Genomic DNA, 25074 nt, shown 5'->3' with positions numbered 1-25074 from the left:
AATTCTGCTGCCTGCCATAGATCCTGGTGATATCGGATCCAATTTCATCGATATAGTATGTAAAAATAGACCGTTTTACTGGCATTATGGGCACTGTTAAGCAAATAAAACAAATTGTTGAATAGGTAATGGCAAGATGGGCAAATTGCTTCTTTTCCGATGGTGGTTTTTTCATCATAATACAAACAGGCATCCTGCAAGTCCGTGTATTCCTCCCACCCCCTTAAGAATTTCCGTTGAACTTGGGGCAGTTACTAGTGGAATTTTGAAACAGCCATCTTTGAATGCATGAACGAATGTAGGGACGTCGGCATTCGGGTTTGAACGGATCATTATCGAAGGGACACAAATAGAACAATCGGTGATCTCTTCTAAAGCAGACATGTCTGTGGTTATGAAAGGGAGATATCTTTTTTCATAAAACATAATAATGCCATTTTTTTAAATTATGAATTAAATTCAGATATATTGAAGGGATTAAAGTGAGATTGACATTGAAAAATAGAATTCTGATTGAAAAAGTAAGAAAAAACATTATTACAGATTCTTTTTTAAACATCCTAGGTCACATTTTTTATAGAGACGATTTATCGTAATATATTATTTAATTAAATTTTCAAAACTTTCGGTCTCAATTTCCTCTGGCATTTTACACATCTCTTGGAAATGAAACAATCTTTTTTTCAGTCCAGCTAGATTTACATCTATCGGATACTTACTCTTTTCGTACGTTCAAGAGATTATTCGTGCTTTCCGGAGTATTCAGGTAATTTGAGAAATGAAACGATTTTCCGCACTTTAACGGATCATCTTAGTTAATGTGCAGATCGGCTGGCTAATAGAAGTATACATTCAACATTTCATATTGTTTTAAGTTATTTTTTTAAATTAAATCTTCTGTTCTCGATTCCAAAACATAACAAAAAATGAAATAAATTCTTTTGAAAAAAATTAATATACTTCCCTATTTTTTATTTGTTAATTTTATTGTTATTCATTTTAAAAATGTTCACTAATTAGTATTTAGCTATAACTCTTTTAAAATATATACTCCCGAGGATACACGTAAGCCAGTATATCAACAGCAAGTATGGATTCAAAACTACAATCTTTAAGATAAATAATGTATTTTTTGTGTTCCCAAGAAGAATTTAAATTGTTCATAAATTAAAAAAAAATATCTATAAAATAATTTATTTTTTCTTTCATCACATTACATGCTTTAAAATTTTCCACAACCAGGATCCATAACAGGATACAAAAAAAATAAAAAGCCATGCAGGAAAATTCACTTGACACTTAATGTGGTGTTAAACAGTTTTTATATATATAAACATATGCTTTTATAACAAATGAGTCATATCTTCAATATATTTATACATATCTAAAAAACAATAAATTAAATTCATATTTATTTAAGACAACTCATATTCGACTATAACAACCAATACATAGTTTACAAACACATTTTCATACCATCACATCACAAACATTCAATATATAATTTTCAGGATATAAATTATCTTTTTTTAAACTTATTATTTTTCTCTCCAGAGTGAATTTAGGAAATACATACAACATATATAATTTTTAAGAAATTAAAATGCTCTGCACCAATAAATTTTATCTTGAGAGAAAATATATCTAAGTAGGAAATTAATTAAGAATAAGGGCACTTCATAGATGTTACTTACTGCCACCTTTGTATTTAAAATTTTAATTACTTTATAAGTAGACATTTTTTCTGATGTTGTGCAGCTGACAGTTTCACTTTTATTTAAAAATAAAAAGAGAAAATATAGGCTAAGTTTTAAAACACTAAATGCAAAGCAAACATAAACAGGTTGGGAGAAAAAAAATTAGAACTCTTAGAGAGTCTTTGATAGCAAATAAATATGATTTAACTTCCTTATTTACCAATATGTCAGAAGGATAGAAGAAATAACAAAAGAATAGTTTGAGAGTATATTCCGAGATGAAGACATGTTTTGTAATGATACAATATCAACTAGTTTTCTCAGGATAAAACATTTGAATTTACAATAATTAATACTACCTTTAAGTAAAAAAATAAATTTTAATTCAAAGCCTACTCACTCCATAAAGCAGAAGAGTAGATTGCTATAGTAAGTATTATTTACCAATAGCTGCATTGCATACTTATAACTCAGAGAACTTGAAATACAAACCAAACCACCATTTGAAGGAATTCATTGTTCAAAAGCTATTTTATTTTTATAGATAGATTATGATTCAAATGAAATTTTAAATACTCATTTTTTTTATTACAAAATAAAACCAATAACTGTTTTGAAATCATTAAAATTAAATGCATCAAACAGATCTTTTGATGAACTTTTTTGTCTGAATAACATTAATTTTATTTCCCCTCTCTCTTTAAATAAACTTTTTATGATCGCCCCTCCCCAATTTATTGTACAGAATAATTGAAAGAGAATTAAAAGTGCTATGATTTATATTTATAGAATGCATTAACATCTGAAAATGTGTAAAACTGTCAACTGCAATACACTTTTTTAAAATAAACAATATCTACACATGAAAATTCAGAAATAATTTATTACATACATACATATATACTGCAAGAAAATATTACATACATATACACATGCATACAGTGACAATACACAGGCAAGTATTTGTGAAATCCTTATGAACTGAATTTTTAAAAAAAAATAATTTTATATGTGCAAATTTTTTAGAACTTTCGTTTGAAGAAAGTAGTGATAAATAAATTATTTCCTAGCACTATTTGATAATTAAAATTTTAATGCAAACCCATACAACAATTAATAGATACAAACAACATTGAAAAATCCTCTCAGAGTAGAACTGGAGTATTCAACATGCTTGAAAGCATATATCACACATAGCCAAAATTAGAACAAATAGCAATTGCACCTTCTGGTAATCGAGACTCACATAAATAATTAGCAAACGAGATATTTGCATTAGAGGAAGCAAAAACATCAAAATTGTATTTTGGATACAGCAATTTTGTGCGTACTGAGTGGTGGCAGCACACAAATTTTTTATGAAGCCATTTCATTAATACACTTTCACAGAATACAAAATTAGCTAAATATTGTTCATTGTTTATTATATTTTTTTTCTATGAACATGCTTCCTAAATTTTATATTTTTAATGCTTTTACATGGTACATATTTCATAAAATATTCAATTTGGAAATAAACCTTACAAGCCATTGCTAAGAGATTTAATGTACTTTTCAAATAAAAATAAATTCAATGCATAGAAAAATAAGTCACATTTGTACATTTAACATACAAATTTTTGCTGAAAATATGCAAAAATTGAAATAGATAAAAATTTAGCTTTGAAATTTTTATTAATAGCAGAGAACACTCAAACAACATAGTTATGGTGATAGAAAAATAAAACAAAGTGACTAAATATAAAAAAAGTTATCAGTTTATTATTCCACCCTTTTGCAATTAAAGTATATATATTTAAAAAAAATTAAAAATGCAAAGAAAAATGTATGCCACATTTCACTTTGTAAATTACCTTTCACAAATGAGGCTCGTTGGTGTACACGATCTAGAAGATATTTAGTAGAAATAAATCTTAGAAAAAATTACACAATATTACTTTTGTATTCGAAATTAATTTGACACTATTTATCTGTCAGTATATACAATACAAAAACATGTCAATTTATTTGATGGGATAAAAAATTGATTCAACTTGCTGTAAAAAAGTGTTTATATTGTACAGTAGAAGTTTACGGTCAATTTACTATATATGTATATATACACAATAGAAATGTAGAAATAAAGACATTTGATTATAAATTCAGTAGGCTAGTAAAAATAGTTTTTACAATCAAGAACTTAAGCTATAGAAAGTGTATACAATATGATCTTTAGAAAAAGGACCCAACTTAATTACTTTCTTTCCAGTCATTGAGTGCTTGGTCTGCCTGCAAGTTCCAAGCTTATAAGTGGTATAAATTATAGACCTCCATGAAAGGAAAGCTTCCAGCGCTCAATAAATATTGATTTGAAAAGTATTGTCATTTTTTTTTTTAAATATACACTATGACAGATATCACTTTAATCATCATCAATTTCATCATCTGTTGCTAGATCAGAGTCTTCCACAGCACTTTCTTCTTCATCCTTTTCTTCTTCCTCTTCAGATACATCCCATTGTAACTTTGACAAGTCTACTTCTTTAGCTTCTTTCACATCAAGCTAAGCAAGTGAAAAAAAAAAAAAATGAGTTAAAAATTTATTTTTTTAAATAACTAATTCTAGTTACATATTAACTTAATATAACTTAAGGTACATTAAAGGGCTACTCATAAAATTTCATTCAAAAATTAAAAGGCTTTCAACCATTCAAATGCCCATACTAAAATAACGAATATTTTTCTATCATTTAATTTGACAAAAACTTTAGTTATTAAAAAGTTAATTACATAATAAACACAGACATTAAACTTAAATGTAATTTTGCTTGGTATAATTCATAGCAAATATATCCATTGGAAAATAATAGGATATATTATGCAAACATACAAAACTAATTCTTAAAGCTTTAAAATAAAATATTTTATAAATACATCAAATTGCATAACTATAATATACATGGAAAAAAGTTAACAATTTATATATTTAATACAGCCATTTTCAAGATACTAAGGTATGGTTTAAAATAAGGGAAAATACATATTCATTTATACATTAACGTCTAATTTTAAATTTGCGCAGTGATTGTCAGCACACATTGGTTTAAATTTAAGATGAATTTATACTGATATGGCAACTTATCACGCACTTACATAAAAAAGCATCCTTAAAAAATTTTTTTAAGTCAAATATTCAAAAATGACATTCTTTATAAAAAGCACAGGCAAGATGGAAAATTTTATATTTTAAAAATATAAAAATTGAATGAACTCAATAGTGGAAGCTTACCTTAATCGTTTTTACAACATCACAATCCAAATATGAATCACTACGCACCATTAATGAATAGGTATAAATGCCAGGTTTTTCAGGAGCAGTAAATTTTAGTTCAACCTAGAGAATATAAGCTAAGTATGAATTTAATGAAGAGGAACTATTTCTAAACACCTTACTGAAATAAGATTTAAAAAGGAACATTGAAAGAAATAAAACAATTATGCTTATTAAAGAAAAAAAAATAATAACACAATTTTCTCAAACAATAGAAAGAAAAAATTTATTACTAAATCCATAAAAAAATGATTTTTGAAATTGATAACATAGCTGGCATTTAGCAAATGAACAGCTTTGATAATTTAATTACTTAAATCCCTAACAGATGGTAGGATGAACATTGAGATAATCATAGAAACAAAAATTGATATTTTTTTATGCATTAAAAAGGTTTCTGCAATGAAAATTTGACAACAGAATTATATAACTTTTTTGAAAATGCAGTTTTTTAAAATTCTTTTAAGAGCATTCTTTAATTTTTTTACTTATTTCTTCAGTTTTCAAAACAAATGAATCAATCCTCCCCCCCTAATCTATATTGATTTCAGTAACAGGCAAGAGTAAAAGAATTCACAATAAAAAATGGGAGCAAAATTGTAGCATGTCTTCATTTTAAATGAAGACAACTGAAATAAATTTAATACTGGAAATATTTTAAATCACAGTTTACATAAAAATAAAATTTAATTGCATGGACTTTAAATACACAAAATAAAATATACCATTTCATTTATGTTTTTACAGTTATAATAAAATTAAACTAATACCTCTTCCTTTGACACCAAATTAGTAACCAAATATGGAGCTGTGATCAAAGAATGTCGTTTTCTGTCACACAAATATACAAACCAGAACTCCTCTTTTTCCTGTAAAGAAATGAAATTAAAATGAAAAATACAATTTACACTTATATCAATGGCTAAAGATTAAAGAATTATAATAAATAAGCATATTTAAAACTGATAAATAAGTATTATGTATGATTATTAAACCCTTAATTGTCATAAGCAAATACCTCTCTTTCAGAGAATCTATATTCTAATTGGTAAAGAGTCATCACATATAAAATTCTATAATTAGTTCATACTCGCACAACGATGTCCAATATTAAGGAATGTAATAAAGTTTTTGTCTTTCATAGAAAAAAATATTCAGGAATTTATTAATAGAATAAAAGAGAAGAATATTCCAGAAATCACATAGTATCAGTTGCTACTGGAGAGTAAATTGTATAAGATGTAGATGGCAGTTCAAGATTAATAGCTTTTTTTTTTAATGTAATACACAAGAGGTTATACATTAATTTCCCTTTTGTGGATTTTCTTAAAGTTAACTTCTATAATGTTCTGCCATGGATATTTTAAAGACTTAAATATGATTTCAGTAACAATAATAATTTTTAACATTCTTCTATCACAATATAAATTTCTATTTTTTTCTGCCTTTAATATAATAAAATTAGCTATATTAGAAGATAACCTCTATCAGATATGAAAATATATCAAATCTATCTTTAATTCTAATAAATTTGACTGCAGGTATCAAAATGAAGTACTGTTTCCTTGTCTTTTCTTTTTTTCTTCAAATAACTGATAGTCCAATAAGCTCAATGATGTAAAATACAACGTCAAATGGTATTTAAGAAGAATCTAAATCATCTTCTTAATTCAGAAGCAGAAAATTTTTTCCCTAGCAGATATTTTCAGTCAAAACAACTCAAAACTACCACAATCCTAAATGGTAAATAATGAATCATTCACAATTTTCACCTTTATCATGGTTACCTTTAATTACATGATTTCTTCTTAAAACTTAATACTTTCATTTCAATTCATTTTCTAATACACCTCTAATTACAAATTTTGTTTAATTTATATAGCATTTTTAAAATCATTTTTGTATTTCATCCAATTTTGCCATCACTTCCAATACTTTTAACAAACAAATTCTGTTTTTGATTCTTTCCTCTTCTTGTTCAGTTAGGCATGAATGTTTATGTATAGATCATACAAATACAGACATGCAACTGCAGCATTAGCAATTTTTAACTTTTGAAAATGAGAAATGTTTCATAAACCTGCCCATTTTTAAAAAATGAAAATGATTTATTTGGTTCATTTAAAAGTAGCCTTTAGAAATAAAAATTATATCATTATAAAAATATAAAGAAATTTTCTTCCATGAGTTGTTCAAAAAATATTGAATTGCTATTCAAAAGACACAATGCTAGTTCCTAATTTTGATTTCATGCCGAGCGTACAAATTACAAGGGTGTTTGTGGGACCCCAAAAAATCCCCGGAAACTTTTACGGACTTACTACCGGCATTTTGGAGTTTCGAGAAGGGGGGGGGGGGGGGGAGAAATGAAAAATTACAATTCTGAAGTATTGAATGACCTAATTATAAAAGTTCAATGAATTACTTTTTTTGCAAAATTAATAACCATAAATTTTCAACATATAAACTACTACATTTTATGCAAATCTTTTAAATTACCTGAATTAATTCTTTTAAAAAAAATTATCTAATTTCTGCTGCTTTTTTTTTATTTTCTGATGTTTGTGGGCTTGTCTTTCTTTTGTGGTGAACTTCATAATTGCAGGAAGGTTGACTTTTATTTTCCTCATTTACAGTTGAAGAAATTTCCTCGAGAACTGCACATGCAGAGGTAGAAGCAGTTTGCTTTTCTGCTAATGTAGAAGGTTTTTCAGAGACTTTTATAGGTGACTCATCTGAAATACATGTTTTTAAGTCCTCTTGATATGTTTTCCAACTTCTGTTCATATTAAGTAAGAGATCTTTGTGAATTGGATCAGTCATTGGATTTTTTGAGCCATATTTTTCACATGAGGTTTCTTTAGAAGCCATTAAATCATATTTAATAGTCTGCACTGCATCTAGGGAATCAATCTTAAGAGAGGTTCTATAGTCAGTGACAAGTGTATCCATTAAGTTGAATGCACTTTCCACTAATGGGCCATGGAAGCAGCTAAGGCAGGCTTTGACCAATTTAGCCAATGTAGGATACTTATAATCATTTGTGAAATCATCTTTTAAATTAAAAACTTTAGACCAATATTTATCAATTGTACACTTGACTTGATTTCCACTTTCATCAGATGTGTAGAGCATTTCTTTTTTGATATCAATATCACTCTGGTATAACCTTATTTCAGCTTCTACTTTTGACTTTTCATTATCACTAAAAATATGGGACATAAAAGATGATAATTTTTCAAAAGCTAATATTGTACTGGTTTTACCTCTTAGCTCTGGATCTAATGCTGTAAAACTAATTAGATATGAATTTTTAAGGGGTAATTTCTGTTTCATATGCTGAAATTTCTAAATGAAATTCTCTTGCGTACATAAATAAAAAAATATTTCAATAAGCGAAACGAAAAATTTACACGTGCATCAATAAATGAAACGAAAATTTTACACAGCGAAGAAAAAGTTCCGAAGCGATCAATGACAAATAGCTAATACGGCGAAAAATCCCCCTTCTCTACTTATTGGCGCCACGCCAGTAGAGATAAGACCTTTGAACCCAGAGTCACGTTATCGCACATCTGGTCGAACGAAATCTCCCCCTTTTTTTTCTGCCGCGCCTACTTGCCGAAAAGAATCCAGAAGAGAATGTCCGAGAACCGGGGGAATGAGTCATAACTCGCAATAAGGAAAGAACAAAAAAGAAGTTTTTTCCCCCTTTTCACGCATTATCACTGCCTTTGGAGAAAGAAAGGAAAAGTTTTCACCACACACACTGACCTTGCGTTTTCTACTTTAAAAGCAAACAAAATTACCCAGATCAAAATAAATAATTCATTATTATTCCTACTTCCTTTTGAACGACGATCCCCGGAATTTCCGGGGATCGAAGTTCAAAATCCCCGGAATTCCGGGGTTTCCCCGGAGCACAAACACCCCTGAAATTAACATTGAATACATCTTTACTGCTGAGAGCTACATCAATACGCAAGTGATTCATTTTGAAACGTTGGCCATGTAAATGTTATGCTTTATCGGTCATCATTATTGCTGAGGGTCATTCTGAGCAATCATTTGAGTACACTGAATAAAAACAGAATGTTATTTTAAATGCAAGAAATGCACAAAGATTAAAAACATTTTTTAAACTGCACTGATTGTTCTTTAAAAAATAATGACATTAAAGTATAAAAATTACAAAGTCAATGACTTTGTAATTTGACCCCCCGCCCAAAAAAAAAAAAAAAAAAAAAAATTGAATCTTACATCTGGGAAGAATGGGCAATGCACTGGATGAGATTTTCTAGATTTTCCTTCTAATATTTTATCTCTTTTGCTGACTTTTGCTTGAAACTTCTCCCATTCTTCATCTTCTTCTTTCTCATGTTTATTATCTTTTCTGGAGTCATGATCTCTATCTTCAGACCCAGAATGCCCACTATTAGAACCACTTTCATCATCATTGCTTTCAGCAGCACTGTCATCTGAAGCTTTTTCTTCATCCTAAGTTAATGATAAGAGGAGACATTAAGTGAAATATAAACAATGAAGACAAAATTTAATAAAATTAAAAACTAATGAAACAAAATGTAATAAACTAATAAAAATCCCAATACTTTCCAAGCATGTAATAGTAATTTAATATTAATATAACAAAGATCAATGTTTAATAATAGAAACAAACTATTTCTAATACATTGCATTTTCCATAATTCTATTTAATTATTTTAGCAAAATACTGATCTTCACACATTCTTTTGAAACAGAAAAAAGTTAATGTATAACTATATAAAGGCTATGCTTACATCTTAATAACATTTCACACTTGCCAAATTTTAAAACTCATATAATAAAATGAATGGAAATGAAGACAAAAAGCTTAATTTTCTTTTGGAATCGAATTTCATTTGAAAATTTTCGAATACATTAAGAATTCTAATTTTTAACAATCTATTATTCAGAAAAATTTCAATTTGCAAAACTAAATTTGCTTTCTTCACTTCCAAGTATAATTTCGTCTATATGACCTTGATAGAAATTAGGTATATTCTATGTCACTGTTACATAAACTGCAAGATTTTTATAAGTATGGAATATTATAATTCTTTTATAAGAAAACAAAAAGGAATTTGGCTGCATATGAGAATCAAATGTTTGATGTTTGTTTTATGAACAAACATCAAACATTTTTATTTTTGATGTTTTATTTTTGAAATGACTATTAAAATACCAGTTGCTCATAAGACTTATTACATAACTGATCAATATTTCACAAAATAGTACCAAATTGATATTTTTTTTAAATGTTCAATTTAGGACAACTTAGTACAAACATTTGAATTTGGAGGGACATATTCAAAAATCATATTTTTAAAAAATTTATTTAAGGACATACTCTTATATATGTGCATATGCTAATTCCATTCACTCTGCTGTTATTTGAATTTTACCTTCTTTTTTTAGTTGAAAGAGTATATGGAAATCTACTGTCAATGAAAGCTAACAAAAAATGTGAAGAGGTTGAAATTGAAACCAGAGACTCTTTCACCATTTTGAATGGGGAAAAAAAAAAAAAAAAAAAAAAAACATCTCCCATTGAGAGAAAGGGTGCAAAGAAACGTCAACGTTTATCATTGATTGAAGAGATACTTTCACCGCCAGTGTCCCTTCCATCAACATCATCTTGTAATTTTCAAGCTGAATATCTAGAAATGAACCTAGATTATACTAGATTAGACATATTAAGATCGAAACTAAAATAAATTTGGAAGTTAATATAATACAAATGCTGCTTTCTAACAAAATGTAAACACTGGTATACGAAATATGTCTCATGAATTGTGATGTCACAGCAAACCACACCCCAATTTGGAATCAAACAATTTTTGCATTGTTTTAAAATAATTGTTGACAACTTTTTTTTTTTTTTTTTGCATTTTTGAAAACTGTAATTGTGGAACCATCTAAAAAATATAAGACTTATCAATTCGCCCACATATGCAAATTACACATTATCTGACCAAGAAATTCTTATTCTTGTTAAAATTTATAAATTTCTTATTAATCCTAAATTATATTCAAAAAATAATTTTCAACATAATAATGAATTGTACTTTCGTAAAAGACTCATTATTAACATATATAATTATTTGTTCTCTCTTATCAACTGTTTTTTATAAGTAAAACAAAGGTAAAGTAATCCAATTTACCACAAATAATGTTCTGTAAAAATAATATTCAAATTAATAAGCATAATGATAATGCTGAAATTCTTAATATGCAAATTTTTCATACACAATAAAGAGGGGAAAAAAAAAAAAAAAAAAAACATTATAGCAAAGATTACATACTACTTTTGACCGATGTAAAATGCCATTTTTCAAGTGATTTTCATGTTCACTTTTTTTCACCGCAGCTGCAGCTTTAGAAGTAAAAGTTTTCTTTTTTAGTTTACTACTTCCTTTTCCTTTTTTCTTCTTGTATTTATCTGATGTTTTAGACTTTGGCTTCTGCACTTCTTCGGTGACACCAGGAGCCTGTGTTGAAAATGCAACAGTTAATTTTAACCAAAGAAAAAAGGAACTAGGCAATCTTATAAATTAATAAAAATTTAGTTCTTACCCAAGCTAAAATAAAGTTTAAATAATCTTAAAAACATATAATTGATAAAACTGCCACCATTAAAAAATAAGTTGTTATATGCTTATATATAAAAATTTGAAAGAAACAATTCATGAACTTAAAAAAAAAAAAAATCCAAGAAAAAATGAATTATTGGTGGGCACAACTTAACAGCACACAAACATACACTCCTGCATTGATTACCCAGTCATTAGATATCTTATAGATATATTACATATAGCATATTATTAAAGAATAGATATTAGCAAAGAATTTTAATTTATTAAAGCAAATATTTGCAAACAGTATTCAAGTTCTTTTTGACAGACATTTAGTAATGACTAACTAGATAAGTGAAATAATTTTATTTGGAAAAAAATATATATATTATTTTGTTGATCAAACAAATTAACGCTATTTGTCAGACATTTACATTTTTTTTTCACTAAATGGTTAAGTACTTTTATCATTTTCAAGTCATTATTGCTCAATTTAAATTCACAACAAATTTCCATATACATTTTTGTAATGAGAAGACACTCCATTGTTTTTGCTTTCATGCTAGAACAAGATTTTTTTTTAAAACACCATGCTTTTTTTACTGTTATCACCATTGCTATGACCAAGCATTTGCGAAGAAGGTATTTTTGGTAACTTTTATAGTTTTCCATACATATCTGTTTCTTGTAGTTTTTTCACTATATATCTGCAACTCCATAATTTACAACTAATTTTCGTACCAATTACGGAAATTCCATAGTGTTTAAAGCTATATACAGAGTTAAAGATTTTACAGTAAATGAACTTGATTGCATTCAAATTGTTACTTGGAGGAAATCTATCTTCAAGCACTAATAATCTCTCAAGTCATTATAAATTCATTTAGAGACAATTTTCATAAAATATAAAGATAATGTTTAATATGACAGTAACTATAAGTGAGACCAGACTCATGAAAGAAAGATCAATTTTCTTAAAAAATTTAGTACAATAATTTAATCCTACTACTTAATCAAAGGATTTTACTCTTCTTTGTAAATCTCGAATTATTATTATTATTATACTTCCACATAAAAATATATATATAAAAAAAATACTGATTTTTTTAAATTGGAGTAGAATTTAAATTTGGATTTAAATTTAAACCTCCAACTTTTTTGGCAACAATAGCAATTACTTTAGTTTTTAAGAAATTGATTTAAAAGGTTGATGTAATTGTTTGACTAGAGATCTTTTACTTTTTAAATTCTAAATGTAAATGGAACTATAAGGAAAGTATTTAAAACAAATTCTTACAATTCCATAAATGCAAAACAAAGAATAACACCAGAGTTTTATTTCATTTGGTTAATTTTATTTAATACTTTTAACCAATAAAATGGTACTTGGGTAATTTGATGCTGAAGGGACAAAACAGAAATACCAATAATTAAAATTAATCAAAAACTGGGCTTCGTTAAATTTAAATTTAACAGCAAATTCTAAAATCCAAAACTGAATTCTACTATATTTCAAAATTTTTACAACACAATTCAATATTATATATCTTTCAAATTTAAATTTAGGATGATGTAAAAAAAAAAACAAACATTCAAAAAGTTTCTAAAAATGCATTTTTTTTTTGTAGAATTTAAAACATTAAGTACAGCATTCTAATTTTAAAATCAATGTACCCTATCTCATGATACACTTAATTTCTTTTTTTAAAATGTTAATAATTTATGAATTTTAAATTACATTTTAAAAATTGAATTTTCAGGATTCTTTTTAATATATGTATATATACTGTCAGTTAAAGAATAATCTATAACATATTCTTACTTCATCTTTTTCTTCTACAAATTCTGCTGATTCATCATTTAATGTGTCAAATAAAGTAGACATGTTGCTTCTCATCAGATTTGCAGTTACAGTTACAAATGCTCCAGCAGTGATTGTAGAGTTATCTTCATCATCTTCAACTTCAATTTTAACATTAACATCAATTATAGGCATTCTGCCAATGACATTCATAATATTAGAATATTCATCAGCCGTTAAATTTCGTAACATATTTTTTCTATCATCCTCTTTCATACACGCTAATTGTCTTATGCTTCTGATGTTTCTCTGCAAAAAAATCATTGCAAATGAAATGAAAGGTAAAAACAGAAACAATTGAAATAATTACAATCTAATTAAAAACTTCTCAATATTACTACAAACCTTTCTGGTACAAAAATGTCGCAACATGTCTTCATTAATATGTGGCAATTGCAACAGAGGTGATTTGTTATCCCATAAAGCTTGAACAATACATGCAGATAATTTCATTGCATTTTCTATGGTATCAAGATTAGGAATTCTAGAAACTAAAATTAAAAAATGAAATTGAGAAACTATCATAATTAAAAAAAATATATATTATAGATGCTTCATACAATGACAGTAACTGAGAAACAGGCAAGACTCACAATAATACAAAAATCATAACCAATTGATGAATAGATATTTTAAAGATGGCATACCTCATGAATACTATTTTTAAGGATTTGAATTAGATAAAGTACAGAATTATATTAAGTTTTACATAATATAATTCTGTAATTTAACATTTTAAACAATGTGTATTTTCTTCATCCAGTTCCCTAAGCATTTATCCTAAAATGCATATTTTTAATAACCAAATTTGCAAATATAGTTTACAAAGTAATCCAATGCCTGATAAATAAGACATGTATTCTTTTCAAGTCAAAAAGTGCAGAATATAAAATTATTCTGTATTATTTTATATATATTTTATTGTAACTATAAACATCTACAAAAAACACACACATTATAACACTTATTTTAAGCTTTATTTGTTCCAACAAGTAAGTCAAGTTAAAAAAAAATATCCTTTAAATTTATAACGTATATACACTACTAAACAACTAATGTAGATGAAAAAAAAAAAAAAAAATGTAGCATAAAAAAAATCATTAATGATTATATATATATGAAAATAACTATTGTATTCTAAATTAATAACCTAATAGTATTTTAAAATAGTTTACATGCATTTAGAATTCTACAATAATTCTTCTTAAAAATTACTTAGAAAAGTTAATTTAAAACTAATTAATCAGTTATAGAAATTGAAAACCAAATAACTTAGAAATTTTGAAGCATCAATAGGATGTAAGAAAAAAAGCTTACTTCTTCCAGCTAAAGCAAGCATTGTCATTTGTGAAGCACACTGAACAAATTCTGATATCAAAGTAGGACATTTCTTTACAATGTACATTTGATCTGCAAAAAGAAATTTAATACACATCAATATCACACAATGCATTAAATCACATAAAATCATGCATTACAAGCAATATAATTTTTTAAAATTCAATTTCTACTTAGGCCAACAAAGAAAATTTTTATTTTAGTTACTTTTTATTAAATAATTATCAAAAAAATTATTAAGTATCAAAAAATTATTGATTTTCACAAGAATTGAACTTGCACTCTTCATCTTCACATGAAAAATACTGAAATCCTTACATTTTACTGATTGAGCTACTGCCTGTTGATTTTAATTTTCATTACTAAAACTCTATTTAAAGTATTAAAAATCAATTACATTTAATCAATGAATTAATTTTTGAAAAAACTGTATTATCATCAAGTGTCATTCATTACAAGTTTAAAAAAATGTATTTGAACTTGAGTGGATGAATAAAAAGTATTTTATTAATGATTGACAATTTGAACAAGATATATAAATATATATAGGGAGAGTGTTAACTAATAGTAGGAATTGAAAAAATACTTGTAGCAAATTACCTTCTTCAAGGTTACTACTGGGTAGTTTCATCCTGTGAAGATGAGCATGAAGCAAGGCACGGGCCTTTATACTGTAACTAAAACAAAGTGGACGCTCCTTATTTTTCTCTCCCAGGTTAGGAAGTTCTTTGATCAGCTGATTAAAAAGAAAATGCTGATGTTAATACATACAATAACATAAAATATATAAAATTTATATGAAATTTTTTTTAAAAGTTAAATTATTGTAAGCATTTTCTAAATGTAAAAACCTATTCTTTAAAATTCTTATAAAAATTCTGTCAAACATTTAAGAAAAGCAAATTATCTGTCTAGTATAAAATAAAATTAACAGGTCACAGTAAATGGCTTCAATCCTTGTTAAGATTAGCTCATAACTGCTTTTCAACAATGACTATAACAACTTTTTAAAATTAAGAAAAGAAATAAAGTTAAATATCAAAACTAAGCCTTTTTTTAATGTATTATAGCAAATTTTCAGGATTTTTTTTTTTAAAATTCACTATTAAAGTTTTCAAAAATAAAGCTGACAAAAGTTATCAATAAACTATATTAAAATTATTATAAACTTATGATTGATAGAAACATTATATTTAACATCAGTCAATAGTATTAAGTGGAGGTGAAAATTACCAGAGGAACTTCCACATTATCGGAAGGTCTTTCAATTATTTCACTATTGTATTGTCTGCGAAACTCTACAGATGCTGCTAGAATCATGATCACACCTAAACAAAAGGGAATGCGTATATTTATAAATCAGTTAATAAAAATAACTTAGAAAATCACCATAGAAAATTGATGCAAATTGGAAATAACTTACGTTTAAAAATCATGTGTGGTGTTTTATAAATAAAGCTTAAATATAATTGGGTAGTGGCAAGCAGCACTTGTTCACCTCCATACTGAACACTGCGATGCCACCAAATTCCCTAAAGGAAAAAAAAAAAAAAAAAAATTACATTATTAAATACAAAATGTTTTGTTTGCATATGCTAAAAGAGACCAAAATAGACAAAAAGAAATAGTTAAAGAGCACTGCATTAAATTCTTTCTATATATATATATATATATAAAACCCAAAATGAAAATTTAAAAATAAACAAACCTAGATTTAATATTAAAAACCGATTTGAGGAAACCAAAAGCCACACATTTTAAATTTATGATGAAATGTTGGATAATTTAATACAGAATTGATTTTACATATAAAAAGGTTTTTTTTTTTTTTTTTATTTTATAAACAATAAGCATAGATTTTTAGCAGTAAGTGCTTTTCTGCTGCATACGAGGCTGTCACAACATATGTATTAAGCACTTAGTAGGTTTTTCTCTATACGATATTTGAAGTATCTTGCATCTTCTCGTTATATCACATACTACAAGTGTCATCACTAGATTCATAGAAGCTGCAAATATTATTTTCCAATAAATTGAAAAAAATAAGTAATCAAAAACATTTTTGCATTTCTAGAAAAACTATTGTTTTGAAAAAGTATTCAAATGATTTTCGTCATTTATAATTTAAAGATTAAACTTATTTTACCTAAAAATAAATTTATTTAAACAATTTAAAAGTTATATTCTGAGAAATGTTCAATATTGAATATGGAAATAATAAAAAATTCAATATAGAAGCAGCTTATCTATCCTTTATATTAATTTCTACAGAAAAGTTACTTCAACTTGTAAATCTATATTTCAAAACATATAGCAACACATAAGAGAAAAATACATACTACTGTCACTGGAAGAGCTACCATGAAGACTAGAGCATATAAACCAAGTACCTGGAACATAAATTTTCTTTTTATAAATGCAACATTATACATATTTATGCATATAAGAGAAAAAAAAATATTTTAAATACTTTAAAAAAAGAATTCTTTAAGATTACACAGAAATCCAAATATAAAAAAATACTTACAAAAACAGAATTATTTTTCTCAACAATCCATGAAGGAAGGGCAATGCCAAAGGACATAGCTAAAAAATAGTTCAAGATATTATTGAAAGTAAATTTCACATCATGCATAATTACAGAAACAACAACAAAAATAAATAAATTATATAAGAAATGGATTTATTAAATATTTTTTCCATCACCAAATTTTAGCAATTTTAGATGTAAATAAAAAATAGTAATTTTAGGATCAAATTATATTTTAAAATTTTAGGTGTATTGCTCTCTAAAGACTCCTACTAAGATTACAATGAAGGACTTTGAATTGCTTTTTAAATCACTAATTATTTATGGAAATGACTATACAAAAAAAAAAAAAAAAAAATCCATGATACACTTATTGCTTTTGTAGTTGGTAGATTTTATACACAGAAAATCCCATTTATTAGAATAAAAATTAATTATCTAAGCATTTTTTTTCTTTTAATATCTACATATTAAAAATATTTTCCTGGTATGTTTTTTATGAAAAATTCATTAAAGCATTTTCATTACATGTCTGAAATTATTTTATAACATTCTAACTAAAATAAGGAGGGGGGGGGAAGGAATTCATAGACACTTTATTAAAAATTTCATTTTTCTAAAGAAAAAAGTGAAGATTGCAAGTAAATAAATCAAGGATAAAATCTGCAAATTTTAGGAACCGTGTAGACAAAATTTTCTCCTCTTTTCTTTTAGAAATTCTGTGAGATAACTTTTTTAATTCAGTTTCCTCACTAATAGTTTTTTGCAACACTTTCAATTTTATTAGTAAAAAAACCCGATTTGTTCAGTAAGTACATTAGCTTTATATTCAATTTTAGAGTTTTCTTTTTTTAAGGGAGATTTATTTTTCTCTAAATATATCAAGAAATTAGATTGCTTTCTTTTCTTATGTTATTTATGGCAAATTCTTTAGACCTCTGTTCTCCCAAAAAAAGATGACTTTTTTCTGCTCTAAGGGCTGATGTTGCTGATATTTTCAATTCTTCAGAAATATTTACTGCTTCCCTAAAAAGTTTTAAAATTTTCTCTAAAAAGAAATGAGTTTTTCTTTAATTAGACAAGCAAAAAGAGATGAAAGAGAATTCAAGTCAATGAAAGGGATGTATTTTCTTCCACACTATCAGTATTTCTCAAAACAGACAGAAAACCATTTATAATTATCCTCAGATGCAGAAGAAAAATGAGAAAACCGAAAATATACTCATATAATTTGGCAGATCTAATATAGAAGTAATAATATTTTTTTTTTTTTGAAAAAAGATCTTTACAAAAAAAAAAAAAAAAAAAATCTGTATAAAAAATAAGCATTATTTTTAAAAACCCTTATATGACTAAAAAAAAAGTTTTTAATGGCATTACGTACCTTGCACATAACTATCGTAACATTTTTGAAATTAATATAAAGCTTCGAAAAATCTAGGGGTTTTTATTATTATGAAAAGCACACAAAAGTATTTTAGAGATAGCAAATGTTTAGGGGTATATATAATAAACTCTTACCTTGAGGACCATCTGGATTGCCATAAACTTGCCAGTTTTTCCTTGCTTCTTCATCTGTTAAACTAAAATGGAGAAAAAAAAGAAAAAAGAAAAGAAAAGGTACTTAATATCCAAATATTGTAATAAAATGGATTACATAAAGAAAATTTTGGAAAGAAAAACTTACGCAGCATAAGCTTTTGCAATCATCATAAATTTCTTTTCATCACCTGTCTCCATATCAGGATGGTGAATTAAACTAAGACGTCTATAAGCTTTTTTAATTTCAGCTACTGAAGCATCCTACAAAAATTGGCCATAATTAAACAGTCAGAATTATAATTAATGATAACTAACATTGATAGTATATAGAGTGCTACCAGCAATCCTTTAAGTAGATGAAATAAAGGGCACATTTATGCATTTTCAGATTATAAAAAGAACTTAATGGCATTAAAAAAAATCAATATAAGTACATTCCTTTATTGGCATGATTACTGACTTTGAAACAGAAAATATTGATTAATTATATAACATTTCATATAAATTATAACCAAGACTATCAAAATAGTCAATATACAATTTTCCTTATATGATTATAAATTATCATTGAAATAATAATAATTACATTAATTTTCTTGAAAATAAGAACATGTACTTACAGCCTCTATTTCCAAAATTTCAAATGGATCATATGCAACATAATCATGCTGCAAATGAGTGACTTTATATGCTGTAAGGGCAAGAGCAACCCAACCAATAAAAAGCAGCAACTTTCTGAAATTCATAAATAGTAAATTATGAATCATGCATTTTAAAACACACGTACGCGTGCGTGCGCACATGCACACACACAAAGCCCATATTTTCCTGTAAATAAAAAAAAAAAAAAAAAAAAAATTAAAATACACTGTGGGATGGATATAAAAAAAACTTACATCAATCTTTCTTTCGCTTTCCTCCATGGCTCCTTCAGGCGCAAACGGCAAGCTTTAATGCGGCAATGGTCACAGTTACATAAAGTTTTCTCTCTTTTTTCAGCTAAAATACATTCAAAGTAATGTAAATTTCTGAAACTAATCAAATTCTATACTGTATATTATTAATTTTTAGGTATGAAATCAATGATAATGTAACTAGAAAATTTTTAATATTAAAGAAAAATAAAAAATAAGAACAAATTCAATTGAAATATTATGGGCTACAAATTAAATTAGATCACTAAGATTTAAAATAATTTTAGGAGATTATTCTAATCTCCTAAATTTATTTTAACTTTCTTATTTTTATTTATAAAAAAATATTTTCAAATCATACAATCAAATTTCTTCATAATGGCCATACTTCATTCCAAGCAGAGGGGTTAGTTGCCTTTTAGAAACCAAAATATTTATTAAAAGAAGCCCAAATTTATTACATCCTGACATAGTCAAATTTGAAACATATCCCAGAAAAATTGTTTTAATCCAAGAACACCAATTTCTTTTTTTCTGAAAAATATATAATTTGCATTAGTTTCAATCTTCATGTTTTTTTTTAAATTTTTGGAGGTTATAATTTTTTTTAGTTTGGTTTTTTTTTTAACTTCAAAATAATTTCTAATTGATTTGTTAGAAAATGTAGAGGAGTCAGCAATAATAATAACAATTTTACCCAAAAGCTAAAGAAGCAAATGATAGCTAAGCTAAAGTCTAGTCTAAAGAAGATAATGATTTTATATATTTGTGCTTTCCTATAATTGAAAAATTCAGTTAACTTTCTTGCTCACTGCTTTTTAGTATATAAATGCAATATTTCAATATGCTGATCTGACTTTAGAAAACCAAGTTTGAATATCATTCAGATATCAAAAGGATAAATTTGCATGAAAAATGTTAGATTGTTCAGCATTTAAAAACCACAACCTTTTGTATCTCCTTATGATAAAGGGTGAAGCTCATCTTTATATCCACTATAGGATTTAAAATTAATTTAAATTTTATTTTTAGTGTTGTGTTTGAGAGCAGGCATTTATTGCTTTTTTTTTTAATGCATATCAGGGAAAATGAACAACCAACCATTTTGTTTCTCTGAGGATTTCAAGTGACTAATTTGCCTTTGAGACAAAAATTCTATGGCAAATTGAACTGATTTTTGAAATGGCCAGTTTGAGAAATTCTACAATAACCCAATGCTAAAATAATAAATTATCATATATACTAAAGATTTTTCGACTAATTTCATTTTCCCTTATAACTCCAGAAATTGGCAATTATGAGGAATAAATATTATTCAATTGCATACAAACAACATTTCTCTCTCTTTTTAATGCAAAGAATAATAATAATGATAATAAAAAAAAACATTAAAATCCAAGTGAATAAAATTTAAGCCTATAAAAATAAGCAAAAAACAGAATGGAAGATATATTGCAAATCTAATTTAGTACCTACATTATGAGAAAAAAATATAACAAACAATATTCTCAATAAATGAAAGTTGTGAAACTTATTTTTCTCTTTTAATGTAATGAAATTTTAAATTAAAAAATATATTTCTCACATCAAAATGATTAAGAAAGCATTGTTTACATAAATTCATGTAGAAGAAATTAAATAAACCAGACTGTGAAATGAATAAGAACATTTTAATAAAATAAAATTTATTCCATATCAAAACTATTTTAACTTTTGCGTAAGAGAATTACTTACTTCGAGTAGAAGACCTTGGATAGAAGTAGTATGTGCATGGTATCACCACTAAAGCTTCAAATGACAGCAGAAAATAAAAGAAAGTAGAACCACTCTCATCATATTGAAAGCGTGTACCCGACATTTTTTATGTGGGATCAGGAGTTAAGTTTCAAATCTAGAAAAAGATTCAATAATAAAAATCATATAAAAATATTAATAAAATAATTTTTTAAAAAATAGAACTTTTTAATAAAAATATCAGATTTAGAGTAATAGATTGATATGATTATTTTTCAAAGTCAAGTATTATTATTTATATTGGCACTGATGGATTACCATAAATTAAAAAAAAAAAAAATATGTTAAAAAGCAACAATAAATACAGCTCAGTATTAAAAAAAATAATCTTGGTATTTATTTAAAATTTAGCCCTGGAATGGAAACGTGGCATCATGTGACTACACATATTTCAACAAAATGAGGCCAACCACATTCAGACCAAAGTTTTAAATATTAAAACTCACTTTGGATATAAACGCAAAAAAAAAAAAAAAATCCCAGTCTAGTAACTAACTAAACAATTTTTTTTAAAAATATCATAAATGCATAAAACCTACAACAACAACAGCTATTTGCATGCATTTTTCAGGTTTTTTTTTTTTTTTTAAAAATATTAAGGTTGCATCTGTAAAAAAATTTACACTTGCAATAAATATCTAACATATTTATACAGCTGACAAATACAAAGGCATTCAAACAATGATTTAAAAAATAATAGCGTTTTCACACGAGGACACGGAATTTGCAATCGGAGATTTCAATTTTTTATTAATTTAAAATTTATCTAAATATTAAACTTTTTGTACAATAATGTCAGAGCATATTATCATGCAAAAACATTTTAAACTCTTTTATACAAATAAAAAATTAGATATTCAATGATATCCATTTTATTTCTGGCGTATTTTCTTAAATGATAACAAATTTTCACGATTAAATTTAAATGTTTTTGCTTTATGTAACTTTAATGTTTTTTGGCTTTTTTTTTCTCCATATTTATTTCATTTCATAGACACGTACTGGAAATTACACTTTTATATGTTTAATTTGCAATAATATTTGATTTATTTTTTTAATCTGAGCTTTTGTCAATATGATGGCAACACGTTGATGAAAGCTAATTTCCCCCCATTGTTTCGTAACTTGCATGTGCAGGTTAAATTTTATTTTTAGCGAAATAAATTGTTGAAAAATATGGTTAAAATATTTTTTAAAGTTTGTTAAAAATAGAAGTTTAACTTATATTTTAAAACATTGGTATCATTGAAAAGATAATTTTTTAAACTTCAATATGATATTATAATCAATTTTGTGTTTTCCGGCCTCCAAAGTACATATATGCCAAATTTGATAGCTGTAGGTTCAATGGTCTGGCCTGTAGAGCCAACATACACACACATTGAGCTTTATTATAAGTACAGATCAATAATATTTTACAGCCTACACAGCTATTCAGCAAAATGACCATCTTCAAGAAAGTTCTACAGTCTTTATTATGCATGAATCACATAACTTATCACTGAATGACATTTTTTATTCTAAAATAAAGTGCGAGGAATACAATAAGTCTAATTTTACAAATCCACATTTGAAAAAGTAACATATCCATAATTTTAACAGCATTTAGACAACTAACATTTCAGTGTCTGAGAATACCTTAATAGAATATTATTTAAATACATTCTAAAAGTACAAAGAGATAAACAAGCAATATTAAAAGTGTTGTTTCCAGTAAAAAATATTCAAAATAACTAAAACTTTGTAAGGAATTAAGAAAAACTAAGTAAAATTATTAAATATCTGAAGTGATAGGAAAATTAATATTTAATGCCATATACAACATAGATAAAATAGAAGTTATTTTAAAGAATGGAAACTATCAGAAATGCAAGAGCGGTGAAAAACTGGTTTTTAATGATTAAATGTTCATTTTGCTCTAGAACATTCTAAAGTTAATACGAGAAACTAGAAATATTTTGGTTTGAAAAAGAAAATTTTTTATAACTTTAAGAAATGTCTAACATTACAAATAAAGGTGCATACGAATTAAAAGAAATTTATTTCTCAATGCTTAAGGTATCAATGAAATATATTTTGCAAATTTTATTACAAATCTATCTAATTCTTAAAATAATTAATGGAAGAATAATCTTACATTTGTTGAAACTTTGAAATTATTGTTTGATTTAAATATACTAGTCAGAATGATAAATTTAAAGACTGACGAGAAATTGGTCATCAATAAAATCTTTTTAATGTCAGTTTTAATCAAAGTGTCTCTTCTACCATAAGATAAAAATTTGATTAAATCACAGTAGATATAATAACAGAAACAAAAGAAAAAAAGTAAAGAAAATATATTTTAAAGAAAACAGAATATCAATTACAATGCACTTAATTAGAACTAAATTTAATCATATAATTTGATATATAAAAAGACATCTTTAAAAATCAAATTAGTAACAATCAGATTGACTAAAAAATTTCTCTATTTCCAAAAACACAGAAAAAGTTATGTTTCTTGTACAATTTAGTGATACAGGAAAACTCTTATAGTAATATGCATTCCAAAATAAAATTGAAACATAACATATAACTATAAAAATCTTCAATTTATTTATTCTATTGATTAACTTAATCAAATAATATAGTTTAAAATACATGCCGACTTTTGAAATTCGATAAATAATGAACTATATTAAATCAAAAGAACACAATGATTGTAAACAGCTTGAAAGAATTGAAATCACTTAGATTATAACAAAATGAAAACTGAACACTTATATAACGAATCAGAGTAATTCAATCATAAATTTTTAATTCAAAATATGCACAATCAATTGACTTCAAACGACAGACAGTGCAAAAAAATTTATAAGGAATAAGGAACATCTTTATAGCTATGCGGCCATTTATTTACGGAAATAACATATTAAAACTGATGAAATATTTTAAAAATAAAATATGCGCAATCATAAATGTATCTTACTTCTATTATTAATAGTACTTTAGCTGTTTTCCATGAAAATTCAAAATTAAACAACAGTGACGTACATACTGTACACACTACACATTTTTATGCGATTTCTGATTTCTCCTCTCTAGCCGCGGCATAGACGGTTAACTTCATAACTTAACTTCATGACGTGTAAATTATTAAAAAAATATGGAGCTTGCAGGTAACACAATTTCTCCTTTGTTTAAATATATTTTTCTTTAAAATGTCATAAAACATCAAAAGATTATGTTTAAGATATGTAGATGCATCTCTGATAGTTTATTAGAGATGCAAAGAAAGCAAAATTAATTATTTGACGTCAATCTCAAAATAAAGACTCAGGGATTGTCCACTTTCGCAAAACAGTCGCTATGAAATGGGAAAAAAAAAAAAAAAACCCCTCATATTTTGTTTTGAATTCTCCATTGAAATGTTCATTATTAAATTGTTTTATATTTGCGGCGTCTAAAGTGTGGTATCAAAAATATTTCAAC

General features: G+C 26.0%; 1 protein-coding gene across 1 annotated transcript; it reads right to left on the bottom strand.

The window, feature by feature from the left end:
• Nucleotides 1–1178: 1178 nt before the first annotated feature.
• Nucleotides 1179–24700, bottom strand: LOC129988195 (translocation protein SEC63 homolog). Its single transcript, XM_056096352.1, has 19 exons — nt 24572–24700; nt 21541–21697; nt 19789–19891; nt 19513–19627; nt 19038–19153; nt 18872–18933; nt 17348–17406; nt 17160–17210; nt 16244–16352; nt 16054–16148; nt 15421–15556; nt 14800–14892; nt 13828–13973; nt 13444–13731; nt 11352–11537; nt 9268–9504; nt 5778–5876; nt 4966–5070; nt 1179–4239 (listed from the first exon to the last, which is right to left on the bottom strand). The coding sequence occupies exons 2-19, from the start codon at nt 21662–21664 to the stop codon at nt 4099–4101; spliced, it is 2265 nt and encodes a 754-aa protein (XP_055952327.1). The 5' UTR covers nt 21665–21697; nt 24572–24700; the 3' UTR covers nt 1179–4098.
• Nucleotides 24701–25074: the final 374 nt, after the last annotated feature.

The sequence above is a fragment of the Argiope bruennichi genome, chromosome 10 (assembly GCF_947563725.1).
Source record: "Argiope bruennichi chromosome 10, qqArgBrue1.1, whole genome shotgun sequence".
In the NCBI taxonomy this organism is placed as follows: domain Eukaryota; kingdom Metazoa; phylum Arthropoda; class Arachnida; order Araneae; family Araneidae; genus Argiope; species Argiope bruennichi.
This window is presented reverse-complemented; position numbering and strand designations above follow the sequence as displayed.

Coding starts and splice junctions, on each gene's coding strand:
- LOC129988195 (XM_056096352.1), bottom strand. CDS start 21,664: ATGTCGGGTACACGCTTTCAATATGATGAGAGTGGTTCTACTTTCTTT. Junction 19,628..19,788: donor AAAGCGAAAGAAAGATTGAT/GTAAGTTTTTTT, acceptor TATGAATTTCAG/AAAGTTGCTGCTTTTTATTG. Junction 13,732..13,827: donor GACATTTTTGTACCAGAAAG/GTTTGTAGTAAT, acceptor ATTTTTTTGCAG/AGAAACATCAGAAGCATAAG.